The sequence below is a fragment of the Eleutherodactylus coqui genome, chromosome 5, assembly GCF_035609145.1.
Source record: "Eleutherodactylus coqui strain aEleCoq1 chromosome 5, aEleCoq1.hap1, whole genome shotgun sequence".
Classification (NCBI taxonomy): Eukaryota; Metazoa; Chordata; class Amphibia; order Anura; family Eleutherodactylidae; genus Eleutherodactylus; species Eleutherodactylus coqui.
This window is the reverse complement of record NC_089841.1, coordinates 172,196,654-172,216,755: the sequence shown is the minus strand read 5'-3', so window position 1 is coordinate 172,216,755 and position 20,102 is coordinate 172,196,654. Positions and strand designations below refer to the sequence as shown.

At 47.3% G+C, this 20,102-nt stretch overlaps 2 protein-coding genes and 1 long non-coding RNA gene across 3 annotated transcripts in view; 1 reads left to right on the top strand and 2 right to left on the bottom strand.

Moving 5' to 3' along the window:
- Positions 1–3,915: 3,915 nt before the first annotated feature.
- On the bottom strand, positions 3,916–5,586 carry NOP10 (NOP10 ribonucleoprotein). The gene is made up of 2 exons (XM_066603716.1): positions 5,432–5,586; positions 3,916–4,230 (listed from the first exon to the last, which is right to left on the bottom strand). The coding sequence occupies exons 1-2, from the start codon at positions 5,483–5,485 to the stop codon at positions 4,090–4,092; spliced, it is 195 nt and encodes a 64-aa protein (XP_066459813.1). The 5' UTR covers positions 5,486–5,586; the 3' UTR covers positions 3,916–4,089.
- Positions 5,587–5,595: 9 nt separating this feature from the next.
- On the top strand, positions 5,596–19,895 carry LOC136628091 (uncharacterized). Its single transcript, XR_010792850.1, has 2 exons — positions 5,596–5,795; positions 19,664–19,895. It is a non-coding gene; the product is annotated as an uncharacterized lncRNA (long non-coding RNA).
- LPCAT4 (lysophosphatidylcholine acyltransferase 4) overlaps positions 13,351–20,102 on the bottom strand; it is a 36,449-nt gene continuing 29,697 nt past the window's right edge. Inside the window, exons 11-14 of the mRNA XM_066603715.1 lie at positions 19,690–19,831; positions 17,648–17,746; positions 15,830–15,980; positions 13,351–14,072 (exon numbers count right to left, since the gene is read on the bottom strand). Of these exons, the coding sequence (XP_066459812.1) occupies positions 13,912–14,072; positions 15,830–15,980; positions 17,648–17,746; positions 19,690–19,831 (553 nt within the window). The 3' untranslated portion in view covers positions 13,351–13,911. The remainder of the gene's footprint in view (positions 14,073–15,829; positions 15,981–17,647; positions 17,747–19,689; positions 19,832–20,102) is intronic.

Sequence of the window (20,102 nt, the reverse complement as noted above, 5' to 3'; positions counted from 1 at the left end):
TGAACCTTTAGCAGCCCCAAAATAAATGCGCCGCTTGCATCTGCTGAGAACGCTTGAATGAGAAATATTTTATATGTACATCACATGAAACATTGCCCGTTCACTGGAGCTGCTGCGGTTGGAGAGGCGCAGCTGCCCCAGGAGGAGAGGAGCCCTGTAGGGCTTCAGGATTTCCCCAAAGCAGGGAGAGCGAGCAGAGCTATGGGGGGGGGGGGGGGGGGGGGGTTTCCTCATAGCACGCAGACACAGTGGGGCGAAGGATTAATCCCCCATAGCTTCGCTCTCTGCCCCATGCCCTGGGGAGATCCCCCATAGCTCCGCTCTCTGCCCCATGCCCTGGGGAGATCCCCCATAGCTCCGCTCTCTGCCCCATGCCCTGGGGAGATCCCCCATAGCTCCGCTCTCTGCCCCATGCCCTGGGGAGATCCCCCATAGCTCCGCTCTCTGCCCCATGCCCTGGGGAGATCCCCCATAGCTCCGCTCTCTGCCCCATGCCCTGGGGAGATCCCCCATAGCTCCGCTCTCTGCCCCATGCCCTGGGGAGATCCCAAGGAATCTCCCCATAGTGGAGAGTAAGTGGACGGAGCTAAAGGGCACTATAGGGATTCTCACAGAAAATAGCTATAGCAAACCATAGGGAGCAGGGCTAGAGAGTGATCCATCTAGCCCCACCCCCTTCTCCAACACACTCTCAAAGGAAACCATGCAACCCCGGCCCCCTTTCTCCTTCCCCCTCAATAGGGAAATCCCTTGCGGAGAGAGGGGAGGGGGGCGGACATTTAAAAAGGTGCTTCTGGCCAGAAGCCATTCCCTGTGCAGGAGTTTCCATTAAGTCCTGCTTTCATAGGAGTCAGTGGAAACTCCTGCCTGTCGTGCACCGTAGTGCATAATCTATCTTTCTTAAGTGGTGCACGGTGTTTTGCACCCCTAATTCCGCGTATATGAATGCTTCTATAGGAACCCATTGGTTCTTTTAGAAGCGTTCATTTTGCACGCACTAAAATCACGCTCGTCTGACTGCGCCCTAAAACTTCACTAGCACAAAATAAAACTGCCTGGATGCTTTTTCTTCCGCATATCTTTGCAGGGACTGTTCTACAGAAATGGTACCTGTAATACTGCACATTGGGATCTGATGAGTGACCGAGAGCCAATTTATTATCAAAAAGGTTAATTATTAAAAGTAGTAAAACTATAGAAAATTGGTAATGACAATGATCTGCAAGATACAAATACGTTGTTTTTAACTGCTTATTAAATCAAAAGACAATAGTGAAATGGTAGGTTTTCTATTCAACTTCATTTAGAAATTTTTCCCAATACATTATATGGTACATTAACCAAAATAGAGAGGCTGTCCCAGAAGAAAGCAGCCATGTGAGGGGAAAATAGTTGGGTTTTCCTCTTTGAAGGCAAGAGATTTAAAAAAAAACCTGCGGCAGGAAGGGGCTAGTTTGATCTTAAGTTTGTGCACATCCACACACTGAGGCTTATTTACTAAGACAGTGCAAACTTAGACTAGTCAGTCTTACAATGTACCAGATGTACCACAAATGATAACTTTTTAATGGCTAACAAAAATACATGATATTACAGCGAGCTTTTGGGGGTATTTTGCCCCCTTCGTCAACTAATGACTAGAGATGAGCGAGCGTACTCGGAAAAGCACTACTCGCTCAAGTAATGTGCTTTATCCGAGTATCGCTGTGCTCGTCCCTGAAGATTCGGGTGCCGCTGCGGCTGACAGGTGAGTCGCAGCGGGGAGCAGGGGAGAGCGGGCGGGAGAGAGGGAGAGAAAGATCTTACCTCCGTCCCTCCCCGCTCTCCCCTGCAGCTCCCCGAATCTTCAGGGACGAGCACAGCGATACTCGGATAAAGCAAATTACTCGAGCGAGTAGTGCTTTTCCGAGTACGCTCACTCATCTCTACTAATGAACTAAACTAGTTTGGATGGCACATAATTAAAAAAATACAGGAAAGCAGGAAAAGGTGATTTAAAAAAAAAAAAAACAACTCCCCTGTGCATGCACGACAGAGCGCCCACCCATATCTGCAATGGAGAAGATGGAGGGACTCGCACAGGTAAGTACTGTCCTGTTGCCGTGGGCAGGGTGGGATTCCGCTGCAGTCGCCGATCTGCCCCGTGGACATGAAATACTGTGGATCCACATTTGATGAGATGGAATCTGCACTGTAAATACATACCGTATATACCGGCGTATAAGACGACTTTTGAACCCCGAAAAATCTGCTCTGCAGTCGGGGGTCGTCTTATGCGCCGGTAATACAAAAAAAAAAAAAGTGTAAAAAAAAAAAATTCATTACTCACCTCCCCCGGCGTTCTGTCGCGCTCCGGCAGGATGTCGCTCGCTCCGACAGGCTGTCGCTCGCTCCTCGTCCCCGGCGCAGCATAGCTTTCTGAATGCGGGGCTTGAAATCCCCGCTTCCAGAAAGCTAATACACACGCCGGTAGCCATGACAGCATTGAATGGCTGTGATTGGCTGAAGGCGCACGTGTTAGCAATCACACCCATTCAATGATGTCATTGAATAGTGTGATTGGCTGAAGCCACGTGTGCTTTAGCCAATCACAGCCATTCAATGATGTCATGGCTGCCGGCGTGTGTATTAGCTTTCTGGAAGCGGGGATTTCAAGCCCCGCATTCAGAAAGCTATGCTGCGCCGGGGACGAGGAGCGAGCGACAGCCTGCCGGGGACGAGGAGCGAGCGACAGCCTGCCGGGGACGAGGAGCGAGCGACAGCCTGCCGGAGCGAGCGACATCCTGCCGGAGCGCGACAGAACGCCGGGGGAGGTGAGTAATGAATTTTTTTTTTTTTCTCCTCTGTATACCGGCGTATAAGGTGACAGTTGGGGGGTCGTCTTATACGCCCCGTCGCCTTATACGCCGGTATATACGGTACAATAAATGGACACGCTGCAGACTTAAGACCCGCATCACACCTCCCCACTGCTGGGGATGTCTCAGGGTACGTTCACACGGTGGAATCACTGAAGAACTTTCCATATGAACTCCACCTCTAAAAACTGAATGCAGAATTCCAATGCGGAAAATTGTGTCAAGAAAATAACTTCTGGACATGGAAGCTCACGGAAATGCAGTTTTTCAGGGCTAAATCCATGCACGGATCTGCGCCAAAAACGGATTCAAACAGTTTTTAGAGGCGGAACGTATGCGGAAAATTCCACTGTGTGAATATACCCTTACATCTCATCCTCGTGGCATGTACTGTATAGGCCGCCTTCACACACACTGGAGATGCTGCGGAATTTCTGCACCACATTTTACTGCAGAAATTACGCAGTATTTATAGTATAAACTATGTGGACATTTTTTTAAACTCTCCTTCACGTGGAGGAAACTTTCTGCGCCAAATGTGTAGCGTTTATAAAAAACGCTACAGATTCAAAATTCTCAGCATGTCTATTTATCCTGTGGATCGCGCCGCACGAACGCCACGTTTTTGTGCGATGCAACAGAAAGGAAGGCTCCATAGGGAAACATGGACTACAAGACAGCAAATGGCGGCTGTATAGAGCATGCCACAGGCTACAAAACATGTGAAGGAACCCATTGGAAAGCATGGGGTTCACATACATGCCATTTGTAGTGCTATCCCATCGCGAGAGGGGGGAGAGAGAAAAAACCCTGCACAATTCTGTCGCCTGTGAGAGCGGCCTTACAGGACGGCTACTAAACTCAAGTGCCAATCGGGCTCGGAAAAGAAAGCATTTCTCGCTCCTGTGCGATCACACAATCCCTCTCAGCAGCTCGGGGGGGAAAAAAAAAAAAGTTTGCAGTGTTGCCAAAAAAATGAAAAGCTCTTTGCTTCCGCCATCTTGCCTTCAGTCCTGCGAAGTTGGCCGTCTCCAAGATATCAGGGAACTGAGACTACTTGGTTTCTGACAAGACATTTATTGTGTTTGTTGAACTCATGTATCAAAACTAATGTAAACCCCCCCGGCAGACTAAGCTGTGACCCAGCAGGCCGTGGTAAGTGATAAATGTCCGACCGCTGAGGTCCTCAGTCATTCCTCCCCTCAACGCCGTGCATCCATTCCCCGCGGTCTCATAAGACAGGTCTTGGTTGCTGAGTGAGCAGCAGGCCAAATCTCTTCTTGATGGAGATGCGGTGCCGGGAATACTTGTCGTCTGGAGAGAAGCGCGCCGGATGAGCCGAGGAGGTTGGCTGCCCGCTGGGGGACACTTTCTGAAAAACACAATGAATTAGCAGATGCTGTATTTTTCGGACTATAAGACGCCCCCCAGGTTTACACGACAGGAAAAAATATTTCATTGTAATACGTGTCTGGTGGAGGGGCTATCGTCATTAACTGGAGTTCTAGTATGGAAAAGGGGTCTAACAGCGAACCACCAGCTCCTATTCCATCTGGTGTGTCCATTCAAACAATGGCGCAAGTGCGTGAATTCGCATTATACGCATACACTGCTGCACGCACATTGTACACAACACATACAGCTCTACAATTGGCAGGTTATGCTGGTTTATTAGCCCCTTGCAATCCACCTTAGGATTCAGGGTTTCCTAGGGGGCTTGCAGTTTCTGATATACAACGATGCCACCTGCTTGCTAAAGGCAGTAACTACATGCTGGGACGCACCGGGCAGCCAGCAGAACACCAAGTATACTCTGTTGGATGTCCTCTGACATCAGATCTCTACAGGCTTCAATGATTATGTTGGAAAATATCCAACAGTGGACCTGAAAGGGTTAACATTAAATGCCCACATACATGTGTAGTAATAGATGAACGCCTCTAGCTGCTTCCTGGTCACATGGTTCTGACATCAGAGGTCCTTTGCGGTTGTCTGTCCCTGTGTGTACAGAGGAGGACCTGCACCCCACGGTACATATAGCTGCAGAGTTCTCACAATGATCAATCAGTGCACTGCCGGATCATTGAGGCAGTCAGGGGTCTCTGGATCTATCAGACACACACACACACACACAATAAGGCACAGACGCTGGACAAGGTTTTATCTTGCTGATGACTGGATCTTCTATTCTGATAAATACGGTACATAATACACCGAGTCCTGCAGGCCTTACAGCACGTTACCTGCGCTGTACTACACTACGTGCTGCACTGACTGCACACTCCCCATACAACACGCAGTCTCCTGCGGGAGCACTTCTACAAGACCCCACAAGTGCTTTCGCTTCCTCAAAGGGGCATACCACTTACTGGAGGGTGGTGCGACCGCCGGGACCACCACCAATCTAATGCAGGTGCCTTTCTATTCCTGCAGTCCGCCGGGCACATGTGTGGTCCCACTCACTTCCACAGGGCAGGGGTAGCTCAGTGGTGGTGCCATAATGGGAGCTTCCCACCTGCCCGGCGGAGACGGGACGTCTCCCTGCTGTAGCTCCCAGCTCTCCCCGTCCTCACCTTCATGGTGTAGACGCGCTCCCCCTGCTCGCTCAGGTAGTACTGCAGGAACATGTCCGCGCCGGGCCGCTCAGCTCACCACACTCGTGCTCTTCAGCTGCACACGTTGCCGCAACACAACTTCCGCTTCCACCAGCATGTCACTTCCGGCCGGGGCCGCTGGGATTTAGCCCCCTGCAGGCGGAAGGTGTCGCTACAGCTGGCCTGTAATGATCTGTGCAGGTCCAGGGTTGTAGTGGCGAGAGGGCACAACCAGCTGTCCCCATCCGTAGTGCCCCGCTAATGATGGAAGGCTGTGTTCACATAGGCCATTTTCGAATGCAATTTCTTTTTAGTGCTGTTCACAATGAAGCAGAACCGCCACGTGAGCACGCCGCCCTAGGGCCCATTCATGCGGTGCTTGTGTGCATATATGAGGTCTTTACATCCGGGTCTTGTTTTTCACATGTACATGTGCGTGTGTACACACCATAACCAGGACCCCCTCCAGCCTGGTGACCTGCAGCAACTCGGTGTGGCAAAGATCGCCACAAGAAGATAGAAGACATCTGGATAGCCCCCCCTAATCCATGCCATGAGAACACCCCACACCAGTATGAAACCACCACCAGTCTGCACAGTGCCCTGCTGGGGTCCATGGCTTCATAGGGTCTTTAGCACACATGACCCCATCTGCCCAAACCAGTTGGTACACAGATTCCTCAGGCCACGCCACGTTTGCAGTCTTCTACTGTCGAGTCCGCAAACTCACACTGTCCGGTGTATTAACAGAGGCACGCTGGTGGACTTTCTATTCCCAACTCCCATGGAAGCTAACGAATCCTGCACTGACCTGCGGGATGTGTGTGCGGGGTCTCCTGCGCTGACCTGCGGGGTGTGTGTGTGTGTGGGGTCTCCTGCGCTGACCTGCGGGATGTGTGTGTGTGGGGTCTCCTGCACTGACCTGCGGGATGTGTGTGTGTGGGGTCTCCTGCACTGACCTGCGGGATGTGTGTGTGTAGGGTCTCCTGCGCTGACCTGCGGGATGTGTGTGCGGGGTCTCCTGCGCTGACCTGCGGGATGTGTGTGCGGGGTCTCCTGCGCTGACCTGCGGGATGTGTGTGCGGGGTCTCCTGCGCTGACCTGCGGGATGTGTGTGCGGGGTCTCCTGCGCTGACCTGCGGGATGTGTGTGCGGGGTCTCCTGCGCTGACCTGCGGGATGTGTGTGTGGGGTCTCCTGCGCTGACCTGCGGGATGTGTGTGTAGGGTCTCCTGCGCTGACCTGCGGGATGTGTGTGTGGGGTCTCCTGCGCTGACCTGCGGGGTGTGTGTGTGTGGGGTCTCCTGCACTGACCTGCGGGATGTGTGTGTGTGGGGTCTCCTGCGCTGACCTGCGGGATGTGTGTGTGGGGTCTCCTGGAGTCACTTGTCCATTCATACGGACAATTCTAGCAATTCGCACTTATTAAGCACCTCTGGGTGGCCATGACTTCTAGGGTATATCCCTGGTACATACATGACACTGTAGAGCAAGGAGTGTTACATTCCCCCACCACCTCAGAAAGAGAATGTTTCATCTGACTCGTTCGAACTCTAATTCACATCCCGTTGCCATGAGCCTGCTAACCAGTGTTCAATCTCCCACCTTGTACAAGCAATCACCTGGGCTAACACCACTTTATAATCAACATCTAGATCTTTGTCCTTGCTCTGGTGGGTCTACCCCATCTGCATATTGAATGGAGGGGCACCGAATTGATTGGATGCCAACCATAACTACGTTTACTGTACAGCAAAATTTAGGGCATAAAGCAACGCACCCCCAGAGGAGAGGTCCAGTGTCATGCGGATCAGATGATAAATATGGTGATGAGGCAACCGCTTTAAAGCGATTGTCCAGCCCCGCTCTTGTGCCTCATCCACCACTGGGCATGGAGACACAGCTGTCCATTAGGGTGGATAGTTGATGGACATTAGTTGGCTCAGCAGGTATCATACACATCTTCTAATTAATAGGATTGGGTGCTAACAATTCACCTTGGGAACTATCGTACCTGGTGTGCCACAGTGTCTCTTTATGCCGAATGTCAGGTAGGAAAGAGCAAGTAGACAAATGGGGCTAAAGGCCCATTTACACGTAATGAATATCGCTCAAACGAGCAATAATCATTACGTGTAAACGCTGCCATTATGCACTTTTAGTCTGAACGATGATTTTAAGGTGAACTTAAAATCCATCCTTTCAGAGAAATGAAAGATACTTTACCAGACTGCATGCAGTGTTCTCCACAGGAGTCAGGAGATTACATTGTATTCTAGCAGCAGCCCTGAGAAGAACAATGCAGCTGTTTACACAGCTGGGCATGTGATTAGGCATTTGCAGAGTTCTGCAAAACAGCTCCTGAAGGCCCTTTTACATGCAAAGGAAGATTACTGTCCATTAACACTTTTTGCAAAAACATCGCTAAACCTTCCAAATCGTTTGAAAGATTATCTTTGCATGTAAATGGGCTTTTAAGAGTCATATACAATATATACTTGGACAATAAAAGTTGATTCATGTGGTTGGGTCAGATCTGATGTCTGGAAGGCATGTATCCATTGTTCGTCCTACCCTAACAAGGCAACAGAAGAGACACTTAGGCCACCCATCACACATGCATTTAGTCAAACAGCGCTCAAAACTACATTTTACTGTGATTTAAAGCATGTTAGAATTCTATAGCGCTTTAACCCTTTCCAATCCAATTATACAACGGCGCTACCTGCTGGCTAAAGCCAGTACTGCAGGTAACACGGTGAATAGGCTCCGACAGCAGAGAGGCCGGCAATATCCAGTAAGAGAACCCCGACGGGTGTCTTCCAACATCGGAGCTGTACAGCCTTAAATCATAATGTCTTTAGACGTCAGACAGTGGATTGGAAAGGGTTAACGCATCCCATCATTGTGATGGGTGATAAGGTGCATTAAAAATGCTTGAAAATAGAACAGATAACACTAGAAAATCAAGTTCTACAAGCCCCATTGAACAAAAATGCGGTAAAATGCCACGTACAGTGTGGGAGTGGCCTAAAGAATGGTGTTTGCATACAAGTAATCCATACAAAGTAATGCCGTGTTCTGTGTAAACACGGCCGACAAGCAGGTGTTTGAGCAAGAAGGAGTTCACTTGTTGCTTAGTTTCAGTTCACCTAAGGCCATATTCACCCAGGCAAGAAAATCGTGCAAGATTTGTTTGTTGCGAGACACCTGAATATGAACCCCATTGTTTTGGATGGGGTCATACACATGAGAGATTTCCTGCACTGCGATGCAGGAAACAAAATCGCGGCACGTTCTATTTTGTGCATGCTCTCACATCACATCTCCCATTGTTTGCAATGGGGCCGGCGGCAGCATTGCGCCACGTTGAAAATAATGGGAGAAACTCAGCGATCCTCCGCCACCGCTACCCCTGTAGTGATGCAAGGCAGTTTTGAAACAACAACTCCTCGCCTCCACAGGTAAACTGCATTTTGGCAAGCGCAAAATCAGCCTATCGTGCTCGCCCGTGTGAAGTTAGCCTAAAAGTAGTCATTGGTCGACCAGTGTCTGGTGTAGACAAGCAATAGCTCACCTTTCAATGACTTTTCAGGAAGGTGTGCGTCTCAGCGACTGCGAATTTGAACAAGTAAAGAATAGCTCTGTGTAAAAACACACCAACAGTTAGTATGCTTTTCAGAAACTCTTCAGACGATAGTTGCCCCTGTAAAGCCACGCCAAAAGAGAAAATCTGTATCTTATTTATTAAAGGGTCACTCCAGTGTAAAACACATTTTTTCTTCCCTCCAGCCCTCAACTGATTGGATATTGCAGTCACTTCCATGCAGTGCTGCCTTGTCTGATGCTTATCAGGCACCATCTTTATGCTGAAACGCCTCCAGCTAGAGGCTGTAGTATCTGTGTGATTATCACTATGTTTATTCTTCTAAATAAGCTACAGACCATAAGGATACAGTCAGGAAGCTGAACCATCATCTCCATTATAGTGTGAGAGACGTTTGTGTCCCCCCATCTAAAGAGCTTTGTGGTAGGTTCATCACACAGGTCTGACTGACTGAAACACTGACTAATTTTAGAACACACAAACCCAAGTAAATCCAAGCTGGTCAGAATAAGATCACATGAGGCGGCTGAGGAGAAAGAATCCAGGAAGTTTCAGATAAAAAGCAATAACTATATGATATGACAGTTGTCCCCAACGGGTGGATGAGATCCGCTTATGTGAAAAGATTTGGGCTATTATCTCAGATACTAAAGACCTCTGATAGATTATGGACGCCTTGTTAGCTGCCATGCATCCCCCAAATTTCACGTACTACTTATCCCTCTAACTACTCCTTCACTAGCAAAAGAGTATAAGCTTGGTGCAATGGTAAATGTACATCCAGTCTAGTCTTTACATCTCCAATGGAGCAGCAGAAGCTTTTGTTTGGAAGTTGTGTATATGGATACTACCATGTTTCCCCAAAAATAAGACCTGGTCTTATAAAGTTTTTGCCAAAAGGAGAAGCAAGGTCTTTCAGGCGATTTCTTATTGTACTTACCTAGCAGGCTCAGTCCAGGCAGCTCCCATTGCTATCCAGAGCTACCACTTACTTCTTGCAGTCCTCGACCGCCCACAGAAGATCACTTCTTGGTTATGGGATTCATAGATCCCGCCTCCAGAAAGCAATGGCTCCGATTGGTTTATCGAGCTCTGCTTAGCTAAGCAATGCAGCACTCGAGAATCAAGGCCATGGCTGTGATTGGTTCTTCAACCGCTGCACAATCACAGCTATTGCGTTGTGGAGGCGGGATCTATGAATTGGCTGAGCCACGGCATTGGTTGGCCTATTCCCAAATCAGACTCATTGCTTCCTGGAGGTGGGATTCATGAATCCTGTAACCAGGAAGGGATCTTCTGTGGGCGGCCGAGGACTGAAAGTAGTGTGTCAAACCCAAGAGCAGCGGGAGAAACCTGAATCAAGCCTGCTAGGCAATATAAAAGAAAAAAAAAAAAAAAAGTATACATGTAATGCAGCTAGGGCTTACTTTTAGGGCAGGGCCTCTATTTCAAGCCTCCCTGAAAATCCTGGTAGGTCTTATTTTCAGGGAAACAGGGTAGCTATACAATATTAACCCCAAGAAGTTTAGGATGAGCTCTGTTTGTTCTAAGGAAACAGACAGTTTACAACAGACAGACCTTGTTCTACTTTAAATGGCCGTAGCTCCGGTTCTATCAGGGCTATAAACCTGCTTTTGGTGTCATTTAAAGCCAAGAATATTAGCTTTAAAGTTACACCAAAAGCAGGTTTATAACTCCGGTTTAGTAACGGCTTTTACTATTTGAAGTGGAGTTGGAATTACTAAATTTACAGTTGTAATTTTTTAGTGTGTGTGTGCAGAGGAGAGAGGGGGGGGGGGGGGGGAGGGGGGAGACCAGCCGCAGCAGCAAAGATCAGTGATCCTTCTCTATATCTTCCTGTCCCGAGAGAGGGCAACATGCATTTTTATTCATATTATCAGCCCCTCACCAATCACAAAGCATATTTGCTTTTTGTCACATATGGGGTATTTCCCCCAAAAAGAAGTGAAATGATGAAGACCTGCTCATCTAATTATTCCTCTACACCAATTAACCCTGCAGTCATTACTGACAGCGGCATCTAGAGGGGGGGAAAAAAAAAAAAAAAAAAAAAAAATTCTCCCCTTACACAAGGCTTTTAATTTTGAAGGAGGAAAAAAACCCTACACAAAAATTGGTGCCACCACACCAATTGTGGCGACTGGGCATATAAGACGACCCCCCAACTGTCGCCTTATACGCCGGGAATATAGTGTAGAGAGAAAAAAAAACAAAACAAAACACTGCTCACCTCCCGTGGCGCTGTCGTTCCCTCCTCCTCGCCAACAGAGCATTGCTTTCTGGAGGCGGGGCTTGAAATCCCCGCCTCCAGAAAGCTAATGCTGTGATTGGTTAACTCAGCGGCGTCAGCCAATGAAAGCTGGCGCTGCTTTGAACAATCACAGCCAACGATGTCATACAGGTATTTTTTTTAAATAAATTGTAGAAAAATTAAAAAAACCACACACAAACACGAGATGCTGTTTTAGCCTGAAGCATAAAATCTTAGAATAACATACATACCATTAGACATGTGAACTGACGATGCTAGCAATATTTAAACCAATTTCAAATAAAAAAATGAATTTAGAGCATCACTATCCAGGACTTCTCCATCCTCTGTGACTCATTATTTAAACTTTGCACATGACTTAGTAACCTTGCTGACAGAAATTCTTGTATTCAAGCTTGCATTAACCCTTTCCTAGTGGATAGACTTTGTTTCTTTATTATGTTTTACAACTTATAAACTCCTATTTGTTTGCCATATATGGCAAAAATGATATGATATTGGGTGAGGGAGGTTTTTACATGACCAAAAGAAAATAACATCAGAAAACTAACATATAGGCAAAAGTTCATGAAATGCAACATCAGGAAAATGAAAACAAACCACAGCTTGCTCTTAAAGGGGTTGTCCCGCGCCGAAACGGGGTTTTTATTTTATTCAATAGGCCCCCCGTTTGGCGCGAGACAAACCCAATGCATGTGTTAAAAAAAAAACAAAAAAAAAAAAAAAACGTTTAGTACTTATTCGAATCCCCGCGCTGCGGCGACTTCTTCCTTACCTTACCAAGATCGCCGCCGGGATCTTCACCCACGATGCACCGCGGGTCTTCTCCCATGGTGCACCGTGGGCTCTGTGCGGTCCATTGCCGATTCCAGCCTCCTGATTGGCTGGAATCAGCACACGTGACGGGGCGGAGCTACGAGGACCAGCTCTCCAGCACGAGCGGCCCCATTCACCAGGGAGAAGACTGGACTGCGCAAACGCGTCTAATCGGGCGATTAGACGCTGAAATTAGACGGCACCATGGAGACGAGGACGCTAGCAACGGAACAGGTAAGTGAATAACTTCTGTATGGCTCATAATTAATGCACGATGTACATTACAAAGTGCATTAATATGGCCATACAGAAGTGTATAACCCCACTTGCTTTCGCGGGACAACCCCTTTAAGGCTAAAATTAGTTATGCCACTAAGGGGTTAAAAATGCACTTTAGATTGAGTGTCTCATGTAAATATATTTGATACAGAACGGTCATCTTAAGTAAAAGGTAACATTTTCGGGAGGGTTTTTCCAATTTTAACGTGACTATTGGGAGGTTAATGCCTTATATATTACTATTGCTTCCTCTGTATTTTCCTTTGCACAGCTTATGTACTTCTTGCATATGAAGAGGTGCAGATGTCTTAGCTTTTTCCATTCTTCATCTATTTTGTTACAATTCAATACATTTGTTAAAACTAAGGAACAACAACTGACATACCACTTGGGGGATAGTTACAGAATGAATGGAAAAACCATCACTGGAGTGGCTCTTTAACCCTTTGCAATCCAATTTTGGATTCAGGGTTTCCTAGGGGGCTCTCTCTTTCTGCCATTATACAATGGCACTATCTGCTGGCTAGAGCCAGTACTGCGGTATGTAACATGCTGAAGAGGCCCCGTCAACAGAGCGGCCAGTAATCTACAGTAAGAATACCCTGCTGGACGTCTTCCGACATCGGAGCTGTGCAGCCTTTAATCAGAATGTCTTCAGATGTCAGACAGTGGATTGGAAAGGGTTAAAGAATATCAAACCTCAACACGTTTGGTCCATGCATACTGTAAAGAACAAAAAGCCTTTCATAGAATGTTTAACTCTTTAAATGCTGGAGATCTGTTTGTGTTGGGGTACCTTTAGGCTAATAAACGTGATAGGAGGTTATAGGTGAAGATGAATAAAATCTAATACAATAACTCCTCAGACCCTCTGAAATATGCAATAACCACAAAACACAGGTTTTTTATGAAAAATAATTATATCATTCAGAAACATGACAATAGCAGTAATACATGGGGACCATCAGAGATAAAATGTTGAAATAAAGGTACAAATTTAAAATTCTTTGGGGGAAGGGAGGCTGTTTCCCTGAGAGCTGAGATATTTGGGATGCAAATGTCACCCCCAATCTGCACCCGCACCTATCCAGGCTACAAACATGCAGAATATTGCTCCTTCAGCATAGCTTCAAGTTCTGTCCCACCCCACTTCAGTGCATGCCTCTCAACTGAATGCTTCTTCCTAAAGCCAGGCTTAATGCGCCTGGTTACCACACTCACACTTCCCATTAAATTGTTGCACCCAGCCTTCAGCTAAATGATTTAATGGAAATGAGAATATCTTCTTCCCATTATGCAATTAAGCATTTCTTATTGCATGTTCTCCATCTTCTGGTGATAGAGCAGCTGGGCATGCTTACAGCAACCATAAAATGACCATAAAACCCCTAACTTGCCAAGAAACCTTTGGAGTGAAACCCTCCCCACCTCCCCAACCCCCAATAAAACCCCAACCCTTAATGTGTCAGTCTGACTTGGGCCTGTTCTCAGGATTATTCTTCCTGGCACAGTACCCATTCTGCTGGACACGTAATGGCTTCCTACGTCCTGAAGCTGGGGGGCGCAGATAGAACAAGAAGAGATGGCGGTAACAAGGATGGCTTATAGCAAATTTCAGAAATCCATCTGGAAAAAAAAATAAATAAAAACACATTTATGAATTCTGTAAAATGATTTTCTGAATTGTTTGCAGTCTTAAAACTGGAATACTTTTTGCCTTCTAGTTTTAAACAATTATGTTACATACCACAGTACTGAATAGGAGTCAGAGTCTTAGGCCTCCCTCACACAGGGCATTTGCAGAAACGCAGCGTTTTCCAACGCTGCATTACTTCAGATTCCGTCCCGTTTCAGCAGCGCTGGCATACTTTATGCCAGCGTTTTGGCTGCGTTTTCAGCTCGGCTGAAAACGCAGCCAAGAATGCTGAAGAAAAACAAAAAAGCAATACTCACCTAGCCGCTGCAGTCCGGGTCGCGGCCGCTGGTCTCTGCCGCTGATCCGGGCTTCCTCGGCACTTTCAAGTCTATTGCCAGAGGCCAGGTTTGAGAACCCCGCCTCCGGCAATAGAGTGCTGTGATTGGTTGTCGGTGCTTGCTCGATGCCCAATCACAGCCCTTCATTGACTGTCTCAGCCAATCAGAGCTTGCCGGCGCTGATTGGCTGAGACAGTCAATGAAGGGCTGTGATTGGGCATCGAGCGTGCCGACAACCAATCACAGCACTCTATTGCCGGAGGCGGGGTTCTCAAACCTGGCCTACGGCAATAGACTTGTGAATGCAGGGGAAGCCCGAATCAGCGGCCGCGACCTGGACTGCAGCGGCTAGGTGAGTATCATTTTCTTTTTTTTCCTCTAGCCAGCTGGGACTATTTTTCGGGGTAGGGCTTCTATTGCAAGCCCTCCCCCCGAAAATCGGCGAGCGGTTAACGCTGCCAAAAACGCGGCACCAAGTGTTGCCGCGTTTTCAGCAGTGCTAAAACCGCTGCCCATTCATTTCAATGGGCGACGCAGGGCTGAAAACGCCCCAAAATAGAACATGCATCGCTGTCAAAGCGCAGTGTTGGAAGGCGCTGCGTTTTCAGCCCTGTGTGAGCAGCCCCATTGAAATGAATGGGAGTGTTGTACAGCGTTTAGCGCTGGGCTGAAAAGGCAGCGCTAAAAGCTGTATAAAACGCCCTGTGTGAGGGAGGCCTTAATAGACATCATGTCGATTACTGACTGCGACTGCAGGCAGAACTGCGTTTTCTTCACATATACGGCCAGATTACAATATAAATAGGCAAGGTGCCCACTGAGATTTGTATACACACCACTTTTATAGCCTACAATGACGTAGTCCCTACTTGCAGACAGAGTCCTTATAGCCTAAGCTGGTGGTTACTACATATAGTGTGCACTTTATGTACCTCAATGGATTAAAACCATAAAGCCTTGATTGCTTACTGAAAAGGATTCTGGCAGTTCAAATATATTATCCAAACTGTAAGCAGCACGTTACAGAGCAGGAGGAGCAGCGCAGAATTTTAGGGAAAGCTTCAGTCGAACATTTATTTAAACCTCTGCTCATTCTGAGCTGAAAAGTCCAATGGGCGGTCCTATGAGTGATTGACAGCTATCTATGACTGTACATACAGGGAAAGCAAGCAATCACTGATGGGACCGCCCACTGGACTGTTCAGCTCAGAATGAGCAGAGGTTTAAATTAATCATTCCCCATAAGACTACATAACAATCTGCTCTGCTCCTCCTCCTTTATAACAGGTCTGCAATTTGGACAGCATGCTCAAGCTGACAGGTTCCCTTTCAGTGTATTAGCCAATAGCTGTGAAAAATGTTTAGCAACAGACAGTTCTGTAAAAACAGTTATGTGGCAAGATTCTCACCTCGGGTAAGGCCCCTAGTCTCATGTGGGCACAGCTCCGAATATACTTTGCCACTTTCTGCAGGAGGGGATCCCACAAGTGAACGAAGAATGGATGAAAATCCATCAGCGGAGAGCAAGAAGCAGCCATCAGAATCACGAGTAGAAAAGAGCTGGAAGGGAATGAAGCATAAGAGAGATCTAATAAATGCTAACACAGATGTGATGAACATACAGACTCAAGGACGTAACTATAGGGTATGCAGGGGAAGCGGCTGCAAGAGCCCAGGGGGGCCCATAAGGACCATCTTCTCCCTACAAGGATCCCAGTACTATGAATAAAAGCATTATATTTGGGGACTCCCCATTACAGATTTTGCATTGGGGCCCAGAAGCTTCAAGGTGTTAGTGTATCTTGACGCCACCAGGAAGCTAGGGGTTTGACAGGAAGAACACCCCTGTCACACCCCTGACTCCCGATAGGGTCAAATATGGAAGGTTGTAGTGTGCATTGCTTGTAGCCAGGCCAGCCTGCTGGCTTAGGGTGACAGTTCCTTTTGCTGTTGGCCGTACATTATCAGCTGCAAATGTTGGCAGTTTACAGGTAATAATGTACGGCTAATAATAAAAGAAACCGTGACCTTAAGCCAGCAAGCCGGCTGCAAGCTATGGAGAGGCGGCAGATGTCACGCACCGCTTGGTCCTGCGCGGCTTCTGTGCCCTGGCTCCTAGCCCAGCAGAGGATGGGGCCCTCAGTCCCGGCCCCCCCGAGCTGTACTTTGTGTGGTCCGGAGGCTAGCTGCTCCCTGCAGCCCAGCGGCTCTGAGGTCCGTGACAGCCGGTCCCCGGCGCACACTTCCTGCCGATGTGCCGGCGGCTGTGTGGCATCCCAGGACTGCTGCAGTACTGTTCAGGCAGCGGGTAAGACTGTTTGTCTGGCCGCCGCTGGTGCCTCCCTCCTGAGGGCACCGAACATCACATTACATGTGTTGGAAAGGGGGCCCGCGTTTCCTCTGCTGTCGCCCAATTGTCCCCCTGCCGCTCCCTGCTGAGGCAGCCGAGCTGCACATGACATGGTAGGGAGGGGGGCATGCTTCCCTCTGCTGCTGGCTCCAATGTTAACATTTAATCAGAGGAAGGAAGGGGGGGGGGGGAATTCTGCTCTAAGCCGGTCACTGGGAAAAAAGCCCCAAAGCTCGGTCTGCTGGGGCCGCTGTATGTTGCCCTGTAGGTCCTTGCTTAGTGGGCTGCCAGGTCCTACAGGGCAAGCCCATGTGCAGCCAATCACGTTGGGGGGGGGAGTCACCCCCTGTCAATCTTGGCTCCACCAGGGCTTCCTGGTGGCATCCAGATACACTAATACCGCTTCAACATACGACCTATGCATACTGTCCAATCTGCAGGCAGCTTGTTAGAGAGCTGGAGGTGATAAGCAAGCCAATGTACAGTTAATGGGAAGATATTCAGAAGAATTTGTCATCTATGCATTTAAGTCTCTGCTTAGAAGTCCAGTTGGCACTGCTACACTGGTCCCTGTACGAGTGTGTATACAGAAATGTCAGTTACTGAACAGGACCGCCCACTGGACTCCTTAAGTCTAGAAAGGGCAAGTTTAAGATCAAGAAGTTACAAGTTATAGTGAATCTTTTCCCACATAACTATATATTGATACGCTCAGCTCCTCCTACTCGATAAGATGCCGCTTGCAAGTCAAACTATATTTGCAATGTGACAGGTTCACTTTAACATCAAATTCAACAGTGTGCACCATAAACCAGATTTGGGGGGGAAATTGTACGAGGACAATACTTAAAAGTCCAGCAGAATATCAACAACTTACATCAAAAGCAAGCTTTGCCAACTCCTCTGCAGAGCGTGTGGCATCCTGAGCTGCTAAAACTAATGAGACTTCTCGAAAATCAATCATTCCACTAGCATCCTGGAGGAGAGAATGTACATTGAAAATGAATAACTGGCATTGATGCATTCATTAAAATGTATATTTTATTGCAGTATCAAATTTATCCTGCCCAATAAAGACTATTAGAACGGACCCCACCCGCAATGCCAGCATAAACTTTTTAGCCACCCAGTCTCCAAGAAAAAGCCATATGTACACCAACAGTGAATCAAAAACTACAGCCTCCATAAGGCTGCCTGTCCACGGCCGTGACGGAATATCACTAGCGATATTCCGCCACGGGGGAAGAGAACTGACAGGTCTCCGCGATGAGCCCACCTAATAGGTAGGTTCACCGTAGAAGATCGCGGCATGGCGCAATTTCAATCCCACAAGCGGAGAACCGCTATAAATTCTCCACTCGTCGACCTCAGGCTGTGCTTTCACTAGTTAGCCTATGGAAAGCATGTCATGCAAGGTCCGCAGGGTGATTTATCGCCATGGATCTTGCAATGAAAACTCGCCTGTGGACAGGCAGCCTAAAGTAAAATTAAAATGTGGTACCACCATAAATTACACTAATCCACAGATTAGTACATTCCTTTTACTGCACCATGAACACCTTAAAAACAACCTCCAGCCCCCAACAAAAAAGTGAAATAGCATTTTTTTCCATGTCATCCTGCTTACAAATTTTTAACGTTTTTCTGGTTCATTATATGGTACCACTGAAAGATACAACTTGTCCCGCAAAATGACAGCCCTCGCATGGTTAGGTTACCAGAACAATAAAGATTGAAAAAAAAAAAAAAGTTATGGTTTTTTGAGATTAGGAGGGGAAGGGCGACTGCAGCGTGAAAACGTGTATAGCACTGGAGTTAAGAACATAACTCCTATTGTGGTTATTCCAATGTTATACAGTTTCAGGAGCCAAATTAGCAGTAGAACAAGGTTGAAAGTCCTCAAACAGTAGTAAACATACCGGGCACATCAACATTATAATCAGCAGCTTCTCAATTACATGGCAGATAGGTTAGGCTGGGCTCACACCAGTCAATGGCAGATATATTGTAGTTAAATACTTACCTCAATCTAGGTTTGGATTCATCTAAAAGGAAGTAAGAATTAATCCAATTCTCTATAGATGCTAATTGTATACTTTAAGTATTTTTGTTGTTTTTTTCCCTTAAAGGGGTTGTCCCGCGAAACAAAGTTGGGGTATACACTTCTGTATGGCCATATTAATGCACTTTGTAATGTACATTGTGCATTAATTATGAGCCATACAGAAGTTATTCACTTACCTGTTCCGTTGCTAGCGTCCCCGTCTCCATGGTGCCGTCTAATTTTCAGCGTCTAATCGCCCGATTAGACGCGCTTGCGCAGTTCGGTCTTCTTTCTTCTGAATGGGGCCGCTCGTGCCGGAGAGCGGCTCCTCATAGCTCCGCCCCGTCACGTGTGCCGATTCCAGCCAATCAGGAGGCTGGAATCGGCAATGGCCCGCACAGAAGACCTGCGGGCCACCGAGGGTGAAGATCCCGGCGGCCATCTTCGCAAGGTAAGTAAGAAGTCACCGGAGCGCGAGGATTCGGGTAAGTACTATCCGGTTGTTTGTTTTTTTTTTAAACACATGCATCGGGTTTGTCTCGCGCCGAACGGGGGGGGCCATTGAAAAAAAAAAAAAAAAAAAACCTTTCTGCGCGGGACAACCCCTTTAACATACACCTTAAAAAAGGAATATTCCCATCTCCGTGTTGTGTCTAAGATGGGAAACCTGTGCAGCTTTTCCGACCACCTCACCGAGTGTTATGGAAACAGCCACGCAGCACTAGGATTACATCACACCTTCAAAGTTTTGTCCAAAAATGTGATATGTATGGAGTTTTATACAGCTAAATGTATGTCTAAATATGCACAAAGTCAACAGTAGCTGAAGTAGCTCACTTCACTTCACAGTGCCACCATAAGCACCAAATCCTCACCTTGTGGAAGTAACTGAAGACTCTGGAAATTACATCTGTCTGTGTGAGACCCAACTTCTCTGCCAGCTCATCCAATCCCACACGTGAACAAACCCCATCCAAGCACAGATCAATTAGCCCCTGAACACTGTCAAATGAGAACCTGTGAAACAAAGGAACATAACACCCATCAGTAATGTAATAAAATAAAAAATGGTTGTGCCAAATTTCATGTTTGTACGACAATCGGGAAGTTAGAGAATTAGATTAGGTACATTACATAGGGGTGCCAATACTTTTGCACTTAGCATTGAATAATCATGCTGTGACCCCTTTGTGTTTCCCATTTGGGACCTAAAGAATGCTCCTGCAAAATTCCATGTTTGTACGACATCAGGAAGCTAGAGAATTAGTGGCAAGTCAGTCAGTGAAGG